This window comes from Herpailurus yagouaroundi, unplaced genomic scaffold (assembly GCF_014898765.1).
Source record: "Herpailurus yagouaroundi ecotype Mexico unplaced genomic scaffold, PumYag 159, whole genome shotgun sequence".
In the NCBI taxonomy this organism is placed as follows: Eukaryota; Metazoa; Chordata; class Mammalia; order Carnivora; family Felidae; genus Herpailurus; species Herpailurus yagouaroundi.
The window spans coordinates 76,453,176-76,467,314 of record NW_024412400.1 but is presented as its reverse complement, the minus strand read 5'-3'; the positions used below and the strand labels follow the sequence as shown (position 1 = coordinate 76,467,314).

The window sequence follows — 14,139 nt, the reverse complement described above, 5'->3', positions numbered from 1 at the left end:
CGGCGCCGGGCCGGGCCGGGCGGGGCGGGAGGAGCGGCCGGGAGGAGCGCGGGCGGGCGGGCGCTGACCCGGGCCGTACGCGCCTCTAGTGCCCTGGGCGCCGGCTCTGGCCCGTTTTATGCCCCGCGCCCGGCGCCCCGGCCGGGGGCCTCCTCCTCAGCAAACGGGGCGGCGGCGGCGGCTCGGCGAGGGGCCGGGCTGAGCCCGGGGGGTCCGGCCCAGCAGCAGCGGCCCGGATCGCGAGTGGGGGAGGGGAGGGAGGGGCTGGGACGGGGCAGGGGAGGAGGGAGGGGCTGCAGGGGAAGGGGGAGCGGAGGGGGTAGGGGGAGGGGAGAGACCAGGGGGCGCGAAGAGGGGAGGAGAGGCGGGTCTGGAGCCCCCCGCTGCCGGAGGCCACAGGGCGGCTGCACCGGGAGGTGCGTGTCCAGCCCGGGACGGGAGCCCCAGGCCAGGGAGGGGCAGAGGCTGGGCCTGAGGCCTGGGCCGGCCACTGGGCTAGTACTCGGTAACTGCCGGAAGGATGAAGACTTGTCTTTTAAGGATGACAACGTGCACCAAAGGCCGGTCAACTGATCTCCCCTACTGTGGGCCCACAGCACCTCTCAAACCCCACACTACCCACACTCTCTGTCTAGCTTGTGTCCCTATCTCTTCTCTGAGGTCTGTCCTCATTCTACTGGTCCCCCAGGAAGTCCCATTTCAGAGTCCCATTTCTGTCTGGTGACAGTGTTTCCCTCCCTACGGTAACCTGTCCGGAGGCCCATCTAACCATCCTCATCCCCAGCCTCACATCCTTTCTCACCTTCTTCCTTCACGCAGGGGACCCTCTGCCTCTCCACCCCACCCCCAACCTCCTTTGTCTTGGTTTCCTGGTCTTGACTGCCTCCCTGTCCCCTCCCACACCCATTCACCCACCATCCTCCCAACCATCCCAGCACTCTCCTTCCTAATCTTGGGAGGCATCTCATCTGGCTGAACTGGAGAATTCCGGGATCTAGGCCATCCTCCTTAGCTGACAGCCCCATCCTTGGGAGGAGGAGCAGAAGGGGAAGAACTGAGGTGGGGGTGATGGGAACAAGGTCAGGCCAGGAGGCCCCTGAGGACAGAGACTGTGAGGAGACTGGGATTGAGGGGAAAGCAAAGGAACTAGAGCCAGGGCCAAAGGAAGAGGGGGGCCAGCAGGAGGTATTTGCGGGGGAGGTTCAGCAGCTGTCTTCCCTGAGACAGGGACACATGGGCCTGGTTATTCTTCTTGTCACATACGGAGTGGTAGGAGATGGAAGAGGGAGAAAGACAGGGCAAGTGCAGGAGAGCTTGGGCACAGAGTTAAGTGGCCTTAGCTGTCTGAGCTGCTGGGCCCTGAGCTCAGCCTCACCCCCACCCCCTCCCTACCACCACCACCACAAACAGCCCTCACCGTGCAGTCCTCTCAAATTGTCCAAACGCTTTCCCCACAACACTGACCAATGACAGCGTCATTCTCTAAAATGGGCAATACCCACATTCCCACTGGGAAAGGGGAAATAAGACATGACTCCGAGAGGGTTATAGGAAAGAAAAGCAGAAAAGCAAGAGCCCTAATGGATTTCAACAGCAGGTGAAAAGAAATTTAGCCAGTCAAGAACTGAAAAACCCACCAATATATCTAAAACCAGAACCAGACCTTTGTGACTCTTCCCCAGGAACAAAAATGTCCTGCCCGATTCCTCCTAGAAAAAAACCCTGTTCCCCTCTCATCTCCTTCCCCAGCCAGGCCCCAGGTTTCCCATCTCCTAGAAAAAGATGGATCCCTCTGTTCAAATCCTCTGTGTGGTGTGCGTGGGTGGAAGAGCTGGGCTCCGCTGGTGGACCATGGTCCAGGCAGGGGCTCCATGTTCAGTGCGGGTGGGAGGAGAAGGCGTCACTTCCGGGGGCCTTCGCCAGTGTCTGGTAGCTCCCTGCTCTCTGATTGGGCAGAAGTGGCCTGGGCAGGCGTGTGACCCTACTGCTGTGGAGGGGCTGTGCCCCAACACTACATGTCTTCCTACCCATCTGCACCCCAGAGGGCTGCCTGCTGTGCACCTGGGTCCTGGAGCCCTTCTCCACCCGGTGAGTGGCAAGCAGGTTTTGGAGTTAAGTGAGGGTAGGAAGGACAGGAAAGAGGAATTGGGCTTTCAGCTGGGGGAGGGGCAGGCAAACTGGAACCTACAGGCACTGACCTTTGTCGAGAAGAGTGTAGCCTTCCCAGAATGGGAGGAGCAGGACAGAGCAGGGGTAGGGGGTGGGGTGCTGGGTTCTGAGGGACTGATCTCAGACTTGGAGGAATATAGCAGTCCTGGCGGGTCCTAAGGAAAGGGGACATGTGCTCAGGGAGAAAATAAGAAAGGTGGCACATTTAGGGCTTAGGACACATAGCATCAAGCTGGACACAGATCCAATTCCCATTCTTACCCAGCCATTCCTAGTTAGCTTAAGGTTCTGAATTGTGGGACCGGAGAAGCTGGGACGAAGGAGAGGGTAATGGGAGGAGGGCTCATGCATGTTGACAGACCTACAGGAAATCCCAATATTGAATCAGGTGCAGGCCTCTTTGCACTACTCGTCAAAGAAGGAGGAGGCCATGTGGGGGGTCCTGCAAAGGAACTGGAAGGGTTCTGCAAAGGGGGCAGGGAGGAAGATATGGGCTATGAGATGGATACGGTGGGTGTCCGAGGCGAGGTAAGCCGTGTAAGGTGGGTACCTCACTCAGCAGGTGCCCATTCCTGGGCATCTTGCCTCAGGTGGCAAGTCCCAAGACTGTTAGCCCATCTCTTCACCTTGGATAACCCAGTATTTCAGAACTGGGAGTGTAAAGAAAAACTCCAAGAGGCTTTTGGGTGAGGGTAAATGGAAAGAGAATGATAGGTTCATTGCTCCCATACCACCTTCTCATAATCTTGTAATCACCAACCCCTAGTAGTCCAGTTTTGTTTTTGCCCAACTCACCTCCTCAGCCCCACTCCCCAAGCCACCCCTCAACACATCGCACATGTTTACTAGCTCCTCACCTTGACCCTGTATCCAGCTTTCCAACCTCTTCTCCAGGGCTTATGCCACAATACTTCTGTTCCCTTTCCCTGTCCTAGATTGTCTCCAACCAAACAACCAAGGTTGCTCAGAATTTGAGGCCAGTTAAGATGTGTGTGTGTGTGTGTGTGTGTGTGTGTGTGTGTGTGTGTGTGTATACAGATTCTGTCCTGCTCTCAGCAGGGGGCTGGTGCCCCACAGCAGATTCACCAAGGAGCCTGACAAAAAGGAGACGCAATATGCTGCACTCACACGGAAACCTGGGAGCAGTCAGAGCTCTAGCAGTTCTAGGCTGGTCGGCGGCTCACACCCTTCCAGCAGCTGTTCCCCCCAGCCAGGCAGTCTTTTCCTTGACACCTGAATAAATGTTCATTATTCCTGTCACTTGCAGGATAGATTCCAGACCCTCTTCCTCAGCCCACCTGTGCCCCACAGTACAAGAAGTGCAAGAGCCCAAGCCGCCTCCATGGCCCCAGGAAGGATTCAGGGGAGAGGCCCCATCCAGGGAGCCACTCCAACCAGACAGCGTGGCCAGAATGGAGCTGACTGGTAAGAACACACTGGAGGGACCTAGGGCCAAATCAGAACATGGTTAGAGAGGAAAGACAAAGGAGATGTGCTGCAGGGGTGGAGGGCTGAGGGAACCCAATCTCCTGGGAATAAGGCTTCTGAAAGGCAAATTCCCTGGATTTCAAGTCTGGGTCTTAAATGGGAATTCCTGGACCACCACCTGACAGTGATTTCTTCTTTTTCAACCTCACTTCTCATCTAAGAACTGCTCCTCGTGGTCATGCTTCTCCTAACTGCAAGACTGAATCTATGCCTTCCAGCTCCTCCAGCCTGTGACCCCCGTCTCCTAAATAAACTGCTTCGTGATTCCCATGTCCTTCACAGCAAATTGGTGAGAATCTCCCAGCACTCACCCCTCTACCCATTAACTGGTTAGACGCCCTTACTCCCACCACTTCCTCTCACTCCATGATCCAAGCACTGTTGTCCCCATATTGTCTTTGGTGAGATCACCGCCTCCCAATCACCACTCCTTGACAAGGATTACGATTTGCAATCTAGCCCATTTTAAAAGCTCTAGCCTGGATATATATTGCTCATGGAAGTCTATCTTGATCACGGGGTCACCATATTTGAGCTCCCTTTTATTTGAGCTCCCTTCTCCACCTCTCCACCACCCATCTTTTTCAATAGAGCCAGTGCCCAGACGTTAACCCTTTGTCCACACCTGTCCTGCTGCCTGCTGTGGACTTTAGCCTGGGAGAATGGAAAACCCAGAAGGTAAGAAAGTCATTCCTTCCTTTAGTTTTCCTAAATCCTGTCTTCATCAGTTTTGTACTGCTTCCCATGGATTCTTTAAAATTCTTGAGCCCCCTAAGAATATCTCACTTTCAGCTTGCCCACCCTAACCTAATCTACATTCCACTATGATGTTGTCCTCTGGACAAGGTGACTTACAGTCCTAGTATGTTAAAATAGATTCAAAGCTGAACACCAAGGAAAGCTGGATAAAAGTCGCTTATGGCCATGCCTTTGACCTAGTCCCGTGCAACCTTCTTAAGTTAGCATGAAGAAGGAAGACTGATCTGTCATCCTCAGATGACACAAAACTGGGAAGCACCGCTAAAATAACAAAAGGCAGAATCAAGATTCAACTTGCTGAAAGGCTAGGTCAAAAACAAGGTAAAATTTAACAGAGATATATATAAACCTGTACATTTACTCAAAGTAATTAAATAAAGTCCTATTCCAGCTTCCAGGCCACGATGCCCCCACTTCCTTTATATAAACTTCTAGCCCTAGAACTTACTATGAAAAAGATCTGGGAAGACGGAGTTGACCTCAAACAGCAGCTATTTTAAAAGCTAGTGATTCTAGCTGGTTTTAGATGTCTAGCATCCGCATTGTGGAAATACTCCTAAAAAACAGTAAATGGATTGCACTTAACGGTACTGGACCGAGTACCAGACATCCTCCTCAAGATAAATGCTAATTTATTCAGAGGGACCATATTAAACGAGCATGTGTCCAGAAGGAAGAAGCAACCTGAACAGTGAGAAGCTAGAAAACAGGTTATGTGAGGAATGGCTTAAAAAAGGGCGGTGAGGGGGGTTGCTGAGTAGTTTGGAGGAAAGTGGTAGTCTTGTGGTATGGCTGGAAGTGCTTTAGTCTGAGGCTCAGGAAACCTGGGAGGGAGCACGCCTTTTAAGATCAAGCTCTTCTATCCTCAAGATCCCCAGAATGCCCTCTCTTCCCTCAGGTCTTCCAAGGGGACTGGGCCAGGGATGAAGGGTGGTCCCTAGGGATCCCTTGCAGTTCTGTGTCTGCCATTTATCAGTAAGCCCCCTTCCTTCATTTTTATGATCTCTATGATGGCCTTATCTCTACATTAAGTTTTAAAAAACCATATGACCCTAAGATTTTGTAGCAGAAAGAGTGAACTGGCAACACTAGAACCCAGAGGTAAAAGCTGTAACAGCTCAGATTTCAGCATATAAGGGGAAAAAAGAACTTTTCTGACTGAAATTAAGTGTGAGACCAGGCTGGGTTACTGGACACCGGAGTTACTCAAGTAGAGGCCGATGACCAATTGTCGGGAGACTCTGAAGGAATTCCTGTGCTGGGTGGGACTTTGGTCCTGTCCAATTCTCAGCTCCTATGATTCATCCCTCTGGCTACTCCTCGGGCTCCCCACCCACTACTAGCATGCCCTTTGAAGCGGGCCCTTCTCCCTTCCATCTCTTTTGCAGGAGCAGACCAAGGCACAGGACGTTCTGGGAGCCGCGACCCTTCTGCTGGAGGGAGTAATGGCAGCACGGGGACAACTGGGACCCACCTGCCTCTCATCCCTCCTGGGACAGCTTTCTGGACAGGTCCGCCTCCTCCTTGGGGCCCTGCAGGGCTTCCTAGGAACCCAGGTAAGTAAATCCTGAGTCAAGGGGACTACAGAGACTGTCCTTTGCTGACTTAGCCCCCTTGGAAGACCTGAGGGAAGAAAGGAGAATTCTGGGAATCTTGAGGGTAGCAGAGCTGACCTACTAAGGAGTGCTTTCCCTGAGCCATAAAGTCCGGGTGCTGGCACCTTATCTTTCCCTATAGACGAGAGAGACATGATATCTGGCCCAGATCTCTGGCCTCAGGCCCATCCTCTGCCCACAGCTTCCTCCACAGGGCAGGACCACAGCTCACAAGGATCCCAATGCCATATTCCTGAGCTTCCAACAACTGCTCCGAGGAAAGGTGCGCTTCCTGCTGATTGTAGTAGGGCCCACTCTCTGTGCCAAGCAGGCCCTGCCCACTACAGCTGGCCCAAGCAATACCTCTGTAGTCCTCACACTACACAAGCTCCCAAACAGGACTTCAGGATTTTTGGAGACAGACTCCCGTGTCTCAGCCAGAACTACTGGCTTTGGACTTCTGAAGAGGCTGCAGGGATTCAGAGCCAAGATTCCTGGTCGGCTGAACCAAACCTCCAGGTACCTAGACCAAATCCCTGGACACGTGAACAGGACACACGGACCCTTGACTGGAACTCATGGACTCTTTCCTGGACCCTCACCCAGGGCTCTAGGAGCCCCAGACATCCTTCCAGGAACTTCAGACACGAGCTCCCTGCCACCCGACCTCTGGCCTGGATATTCTCCATCCCCAATCCATCCTCCTACTGGGCAATATACACTCTTCTCTCCTTCACCCACCTCACCCACTCCCCCGATCCAGCTCCAGCCTCCACTTCCTGACCCCTCTGTCACACCCAACTCTGCCAGTCCTCTTCTAATTGCACCCCACCCTCACTTCCAGAATCTGTCTCAGGAGGAGTAAGGTACTAGGGCCCTGCCAGCTTCAGCACTGTCTCCCATGTAAAGTGCCCTTACCTGGAGGGGAGGCCCTGGGAATCAAGTTATACCAGATTTCCTGCTTTCACCTGAAACCCAAAGCCCTGCTAAAGCGGGATACACAGGACAGAAAAGGGGATCATTTTTCACTGTATAATGTAAAACTTCAGAAGCTATTTTTTTAAGCTATCAATAATATTCACTAGAGCGTCTAGTTATCTTTGGTCTATTTTCTGCACAAATTTACAGCTTACTAATTTTCTACGTGCTCTTTTTCATACGGTAATTATGCAAAGGGCTGGTCTGGCCTGGCTTCTGAACAGAGGTAGAGACTAACCTTATGTCAGAAAACAGAGAAAAAAGAGCTTTGATTTTTTTTCCTCAGAACTAAGGTTAGTGTCTTTCTCCCCTTTACTATCATTCTCAATAGGGCTCTGATCTCCTTTTCTTAGGAGATCCTTACTCTTGAAAAATGAATGAGAAGTTGTCTCTCAGAAAGGCCATCTCTACATAATCAACAAAACTGAGCCTATATAAATAAAGAATAAATAAAAACACCCAAAAGCTAACAGAAAAGCAAAGGAAAGAGATGTTCTTCTCAGGGGGCAATAGATCTCCCCCTTCCCTCCCCTCCCAAAAAGTTAACAGGAAGCCTTGGAGAGCCTCACACCCCAGGTAAGGCTGTGCAGACAGTTCAGTCAAGACAAAACCTGGATGTGACAGCTGAGCAAACAGCGAGAGCTTCAGCAGCTCAGCAGGAAGCTTTGCCAGGCACGGGTTCCTGCCTCCCTCCTGTGGAGGTCAGGGGGAAGTGCAGGAAGTGGCAAGAGTCAGTCTCCTAGGGCTCACACAGCAGGAGGGACAAGTACAAGTTGAAGGCTCATTTCCCAATCCCAGAAGCACACAGTATCTAAGAAGCTGCCCTATGTGACCACCATGAACTCTGCTAAGGATTCTCTAGAGAAGCCAGGCTTATGGGGCCTTGCAAATAAATGCCGCTGTGGTGCCTCTGAAGAGGTTTATTATTGCCCAAAACAAAAACTCCATTGCACAGGTCAACACTACCTCCAGAGGCTCCTGTAGGAAAACTAATAGCAGCTTTTTCCTCTTCCCTCCCCGCAACTCCCCAAAGGAAAGACGACCATGTAGGTAAAACAGCCAGGAATCCAGAGTTCCAAACACTGCCAGATACCCCAGGATCACTAGAGGTATTCCAAAATAGAAGAAAGGAAAGCCAGCATGCTGGGAACCTTACGTATGTTACCTTTTATACCGCTCACACAACTCTATCACCTTGGGATTATCATCTCTACTTTGCAGACAATGAAACTGAGGCTCAGAGAAGCCAGGCATTTTCTCAATGCTTACATAGCCCTGTGAGCAAGAAGAAACCCTAGGCTGACCAGAGCCCATATGGTCCCCAGTGTGGTGTACTGTCCAACAGATCATTCAGTGATTCTATATATCAGGAAAGATTTCCAAGTCTTGGGGGAGTAAACAGACCAACAATTAAAAAGTTCTGAGTAGGAAACCAAAAGCTCTTGGAGGGGGTGACGAACTTAGACATCTCCAGGTGTCCTTCTCTCCCATCATGGATAGAACAGTTGCCATGGAGAAGGAATCAACAAATGCACAAAGCTCAAAAGTGTACGCATCTCAGATGGTGTCAGTTTTTGCATGGGAGAGAACAGTTCATCCACACTACAAATTCCAGCATGCAGTCAAGGGAATGGTTAAGTAGAAATTGTAATTTACTGAAATACTAACCTGGATTAAATGTAATGATCAAAATGAAGAACCTTCTGGCACATGAAAGAGTCAGCACCCAGAACAAGATATGCCGAAGGGACCAAAGACAAAGGCTTAATAAGGGTTCTCAGCACAGTCAGACGAGAGACAAGGTTGGCAAAACTGCAAGAAGTATATAGCCAGTAAGTTCCAGGCATCCACTATCAGCATTGGACTTACTTCAGGGCAAATGCAAATAACTCCTGGGCTTCTCCAATGTGAACTAATCTGTCCATATTGAGAATCTACCCTTCCCAAAACATCGTCAGACTTATTCCATCCCTTCTTCCCTTTACACAAAAAGCAAAAAACTGTGGCAACCAGAACACTCTTCTCTCTATTCAACTGCATGCCAGTTCTCTCTTCTGCTACCCAGGATAGCCAGGATAGTCTGCTATGCTACCCCACAAACTATTACTGGTAATTAAGTTTCCCCACTCTAACCTAAATCCAGCCTTCTCCAAAACCCCAAATCTGACTCCACGTAAAAAAGTTCTACGAGTCCATGAAAATTCATTCCAACCCCCATTGCACCTTCTGTCCATCCCCCCCCCCACAGTAAAGCAAAACACCTTTTCCTCCCCCCTGCCGAGACCATCCATTTTCAACCCATTTCCCTAAATACTATTTCTAACACCTCATGTAAAGACCTGAAAATGATAGGGAAGGAAATACCCCAGGCATCCCAGCAGGGGGACCAGCTCCCATGGCAAAACCAGGAGATCAAAAGAGAAAACTGCTTAATACACACTCACAATCTTTCTGGATTGTTACCCTGAATCTCCTAGGGGAAATAAGAGTCCAGAGACTTTCTCAGAGACCTCAAATGCCAGGCCTAAAAGCCAGCTCATATTCTGGAGTGCTTCTACAAGCATCACCATTTCCTCCATTTTGTTTTTGCCCAGTTTAAGTTAGGGACTGCAGTCAGGCTGCTCCATTGTCCTAGAACTGGACTGCCAGCCTCATTGGTATTGCTGCCTTGTCCACTTCACTGGTCTGTGCAGCAGCTGCCTGTTCAGTGGTACTGGTGAGAACCCCCACCACTCACCCTCCCCCCCTGCATTGCAGTAATGCAATGTAGAGCAGACACCTAGCACCTCCACCTGTTCCTATAACCACCAAATCTGTTCTTCCTATTCTCTTCATAGTCATGTCCCATGCCTGTATCTAAAAGCTTCCACCCAAAGCTTCCACAAAAATGATGGGCATTTCCAGGATATGCAAGTGACTCATTTAAATCAACGTGATCTGACTTCCTAAGAGACATAAAGTGTTGGAAGGACACAAGCAGGGCTCCTTGCCCATTCAAAATTCTATGCCAAATGGGTGGTATCTTCCGGTGCTGGGGTGCCCTCAGGAGCCAAAAGCACAACACTCTCCCAGACAGAAAATCACTTTGGAGGATAAACGTTGGGGTAGTTACCCAGAAGGCTGAGATAACCCTAAACCCAGATACCAAAAGGCTGGGATAGATCCTACATTGACATGTGATCATCTGGCTGTGGGCCAGAAATATAATATACCACAGGCAAAGTAGAAAAAATGATTTTAGGGTAAATGCAAAAGACTTTTTTTTTAAAGGGCGGGGCAGAAACAGATCTGAAAAAGTAAAGTTTAATTTAAAAATCATATACACACAAAACAACTTCTCATCCATTTTAAGCTCTCCCATTGGGTCTTTCACAGGCAAGTTTCCCATGGAGTCCAGACCACCTAAAGATGCACCCACAGTGGGCAGACAGACAGCCCCTCCTGAACAGGTGGTCAACAGTTACCGCTCCTCAGGCTTGAATGAATGAATGTCCAAGCCCTAAGTGACTAAGCAGCAAGGTTGGCTTCCTGGGTGCTTCAGAAGGCCAGTTTCTTCATCAGCAGATAAACTCTGGAGTCCACTTCAAATCCGTGCAGGTTGTTGGCATCACCCTGCAGCCTCATGAGCAGGCCCCCATACGACACGTAGGCAGAGCTGAAATGGAAGGCCCCAGTCCCATGAGTCTAAGCTCTGGAGCGGCTACCCAGTGGCTCCCCATCCCAGCTTAAGAAAGAGAGGCACCCTTCTAGCGTCTGGTCATTAGGAACCAAAATTCAGACAAAGACGAATGCACAGATATGTGCATGGCAGTATTCCGGATATCAAACAAAGGTGGAAAATGCTACATGCCCAGAGTAATGGAAATGATCAAATGAACTAAGATAGATCCATTTACTGGAATGTTATGCTGCTATTAAAATGTTTAGGAAAAGCCTTAAACTGACATAGGGAAACCCATTTTACATAACTTGAAGCAAAAAGAGCAGAAGAAGGGGCGCCTGAATGGCTCAGTCGGTGAAGCGTCCAACTCTTGGTCTCGGCTCAGGTCATGATCTCACGGTTCATGAGGTGGAGATGCACCTTGGGCTCTGCACTGATGGCACAGAGCCTGCTTGGGATTCTGTTTCTCTCTCTCTCTCTCTCTCTCTCTCCCCCTTCCCTGCTTGCACTCTCTCTCTCAAAACTAAATAAATACTTAAAAAAAAAGAGAACAAACAACATGATCTCAAAGAAAAAAAAGTACACAGGAAAAAACCTAGAATACTCAAAAATGTTTATGTAAAAGATTCCCTTTGGGTATGGAATTATAGGTGATTTTTTTTTTTTTTTTTTTGCTTCCTCACATTACTTCTCTGCTTTTCAAATTTCTTACCAAGAGCACATATTGTTTTAATAAGATTTTAAAGAACAACTAAAATAGTTGGGCAGGGAAACCAAAGAACTAGGGATTGGATTGCAGAGTAGCAAAACACACACACAAATAAACAAAACCAAAAAAGTCTAGCAGTTTAATCACTTAATGCTGCATTTAGTTCCTGGGGAAGCAACCTGCCTTTGCACCTCACATAGCAAGATCATCGGCTTCTCACTTGGACCCCTGGGCCCTGAGGTCCTGACAAAGGGCCAAGTGAGCAGCCTACATTTCAGACTAGAAACTGTTCCCAGAACAGTCCCCTTCTGGGTCCTGCCTAGGTCTGAGGTGCCTGGGGAGAGACACAGGAAACATGAGCACGGCCCAGATTTTCAGAGCATGGCCCAAGGCAGGGGGACAAGGGTCTCACAAGACCATGGAACTTACAGACGCGTTGCTGCCTCAGTAGAAGTTTCGTCTCCCTCAATCCTGTATACTTTCCCATACATTACATACTCAAATTGGTCAGCCCTGTGAAACAACAATAGCAAGGTTATTCTTAAAAAAGTAGTTAACTTGGGGCGCCTGGGTGGCGCAGTCGGTTAAGCGTCCGACTTCAGCCAGGTCACGATCTCCCGGTCCGTGAGTTCGAGCCCCGCGTCAGGCTCTGGGCTGATGGCTCAGAGCCTGGAGCCTGTTTCCGATTCTGTGTCTCCCTCTCTCTCTGCCCCTCCCCCGTTCATGCTCTGTCTCTCTCTGTCCCAAAAATAAATAAACGTTGAAAAAAAAAAAATTAAAAAAAAAAAAAAGTAGTTAACAATAACGAGAGGCCCTTTAATAATGGTAACTGATAACTAAGCGTCAACATTATGAAAACGGACGTCTTCAATACAATGCCATTCAATACAATGCCATTTAGTCCTCACAGCAACCCAATGAGCAAAGCAGGACCATGCATACTTTACTGGTGAAGAGGTTAGGTTGTTCAACAAATAAGTGGTAGGGCTGAGATTTGAACTCCGTGGAATTCCAAAGCCTTTCCATCACACCAAACTCTCTCCCAAGATGCAAGGTTCACACAGCTTAGGTCACTCAGTGGTCATTTCCTTAGCCATCAATAAACTACAACCCACAAGCACATAATTACTGCTTGGATAAACACCTGGCTGTTCAAATTCTTAAGTGTAGCAATTTCCTCAAGGTTACTCAGATTCTGCTGATAATCATTTATTCCACAAATTAAATAAGGGTCTTTTCATACTACTTATCTACTTAATCTTCAGGCATATTTCAAGTGCTCCCTTCTTCACTTCCTCACCTGGAAGGCCTATCATCTGTGGGGTTGTATTCACCATCATCCAGGGTACCATCTTCATATAAGGTACTGGCTATGACCAACCGGAACTTGTCACCTGAAAATAATGGCAATACCTGGGAGTGAAGAACGGCTAAAATGTCAAAAAGCCTCCTGCTATTGTCTGTGTTCAATACTTACCCAAGTCTACAGGGTAAATCTGGATGTTTACATCTAAGATTAGGTCCATCTTGAAAGATTCACTCTCACAATGTAGTCGAGACACTGGAGGGAAGCAGAGAAAAGAGTGGCATGGGTAATTGCCAGGCTCCAGCAAACGCTACAGACCCCGCTTTGGGGGATTATATGTAATTGAACACTCAGTCTAACCCAGTCTGCATCCACTAGCCTCTCATCTGCTCTCAGAGAAATGCAGAACCAGACATGTCAGAAAGAAAGGGAAGAAAACTATGGCAAGTGGACAGAATCCCAGAAAAAAACAAAGGTCCTCTGGCAATAAATAATATCCAGGTTCTAGGCCTGCCTGGGTGATTAAGAAACAACCTGACTTTGGGCAAGTTATTCGTTCATCCAAAGGTTTGTCTTTTGGTGCTGGCTGCTGTGCTGAGTGGATTATCAGGACTTGTAAGAACTGGTGTTTGTCTCGAAGAACATCTCAGTCTCCAAGCAAAGGAAGAGACATCAAGGAGGAACACTTCAATAATTGTTGATCAGTAACAGAATAAAGACGTGTATAGCAATCAGTCAATTCTGACTAAGGGAGGACGTCACAAAGAACTAAAAATTCTTAGGACACTACAAGAATACAAGCTCTGAAGTCTGATTACTCACAATGTCGCCTTGGGTAGGCTACTTAACTTCTAGGAGCAAACTGGGTAAGTCACCACCTACCTCATGGAGGCTCTTGAAAGGAATAGGTAGGACAAAATGTGTGTAAGGTGCTCGATACAGCGCCTAGCTCAGAGTGAGGAGCGATTAGAAAGGTGCCCAGGAGTTTACCAGCACCATGAGAAAAAGCCAGCCAGGCACAGGGCACAGCATATGTGAAGCCAGGCAGAGTTCCGAGTCTCCGTTGTCCATCTATAAAATGTTTCCCGAGGGAGAGTCCTCTATCAGGAACTGCCGGTAGGGGCAGGCCACGTGGGTGGGGTGGACAAGGGGCCCAGGGGCGTGTCCCCGAGGAGGTTAGCCCCTTCCCCTAAACCGCCCCTACGTACACCTCACTTACCTCGGTCAAACTTCTTGCCCTCCGGGTCAATGTCTTTCACATCAAAAATATCCTCAAACAGGATGCCCGCCATGGTGAAACAGCCACGAGAGTAGCAGAGTGGCTGAGACCGCTACCACGACTAAGGGTACGCGCTTCCCCTCGCGTGGAGGGATGGTAAAAGCGCCTACAGAGTGGCAGCAAGTGACTAGAATAACGCATGCGCGCCGACAAGGAGTAACGCCACCACTTCCGCTGCCTGGCTCTCGGGGCTTC

At 49.4% G+C, this 14,139-nt stretch overlaps 2 protein-coding genes across 6 annotated transcripts; one reads left to right on the top strand and one right to left on the bottom strand.

The window, feature by feature from the left end:
- Window positions 1–1,782: 1,782 nt before the first annotated feature.
- THPO (thrombopoietin) lies at window positions 1,783–7,904 on the top strand. Of its 4 annotated transcripts, none has more exons than XM_040480962.1 (6): window positions 1,783–2,088; window positions 3,437–3,594; window positions 3,819–3,946; window positions 4,249–4,335; window positions 5,805–5,972; window positions 6,214–7,904. In XM_040480962.1, exons 2-6 carry the CDS (start codon window positions 3,582–3,584, stop codon window positions 6,874–6,876), a joined length of 1,059 nt encoding a protein of 352 aa, XP_040336896.1. In that variant the 5' UTR covers window positions 1,783–2,088; window positions 3,437–3,581; the 3' UTR covers window positions 6,877–7,904. The 4 variants fall into 4 exon arrangements, with proteins under 4 accessions (XP_040336896.1, XP_040336898.1, XP_040336897.1 ...); XM_040480964.1 differs by lacking the exon at window positions 1,783–2,088 and having other exon boundaries at window positions 2,104–3,594; window positions 6,214–6,294; window positions 6,411–7,904; XM_040480963.1 differs by lacking the exon at window positions 1,783–2,088 and having other exon boundaries at window positions 2,105–3,594; window positions 6,231–7,904.
- Window positions 7,905–10,274: 2,370 nt separating this feature from the next.
- On the bottom strand, window positions 10,275–14,109 carry POLR2H (RNA polymerase II, I and III subunit H). 2 transcript variants are annotated; one of them, XM_040480971.1, is made up of 5 exons: window positions 13,885–14,106; window positions 12,837–12,920; window positions 12,660–12,753; window positions 11,789–11,872; window positions 10,275–10,644 (listed from the first exon to the last, which is right to left on the bottom strand). In XM_040480971.1, exons 1-5 carry the CDS (start codon window positions 13,955–13,957, stop codon window positions 10,527–10,529), a joined length of 453 nt encoding a protein of 150 aa, XP_040336905.1. In that variant the 5' UTR covers window positions 13,958–14,106; the 3' UTR covers window positions 10,275–10,526. The 2 variants fall into 2 exon arrangements, with proteins under 2 accessions (XP_040336905.1, XP_040336906.1); XM_040480972.1 differs by lacking the exon at window positions 11,789–11,872 and having other exon boundaries at window positions 13,885–14,109.
- Window positions 14,110–14,139: the final 30 nt, after the last annotated feature.

Bases quoted from the DNA above. Each gene is read 5' to 3' on its own strand.
- THPO (XM_040480961.1), top strand. From the start codon at position 3,411: ATGTTCATTATTCCTGTCACTTGCAGGATAGATTCCAGACCCTCTTCC. The intron at 3,595-3,818 runs GTAAGAACACAC...TTCTCATCTAAG, and splicing joins GGCCAGAATGGAGCTGACTG to AACTGCTCCTCGTGGTCATG. The intron at 5,973-6,213 runs GTAAGTAAATCC...CTCTGCCCACAG, and splicing joins AGGGCTTCCTAGGAACCCAG to CTTCCTCCACAGGGCAGGAC.
- POLR2H (XM_040480971.1), bottom strand. From the start codon at position 13,957: ATGGCGGGCATCCTGTTTGAGGATATTTTTGATGTGAAAGACATTGAC. The intron at 12,754-12,836 runs GTAAGTATTGAA...CATTATTTTCAG, and splicing joins GATTTACCCTGTAGACTTGG to GTGACAAGTTCCGGTTGGTC. The intron at 10,645-11,788 runs GTAAGTTCCATG...CTTCCATTTCAG, and splicing joins ACTGAGGCAGCAACGCGTCT to CTCTGCCTACGTGTCGTATG.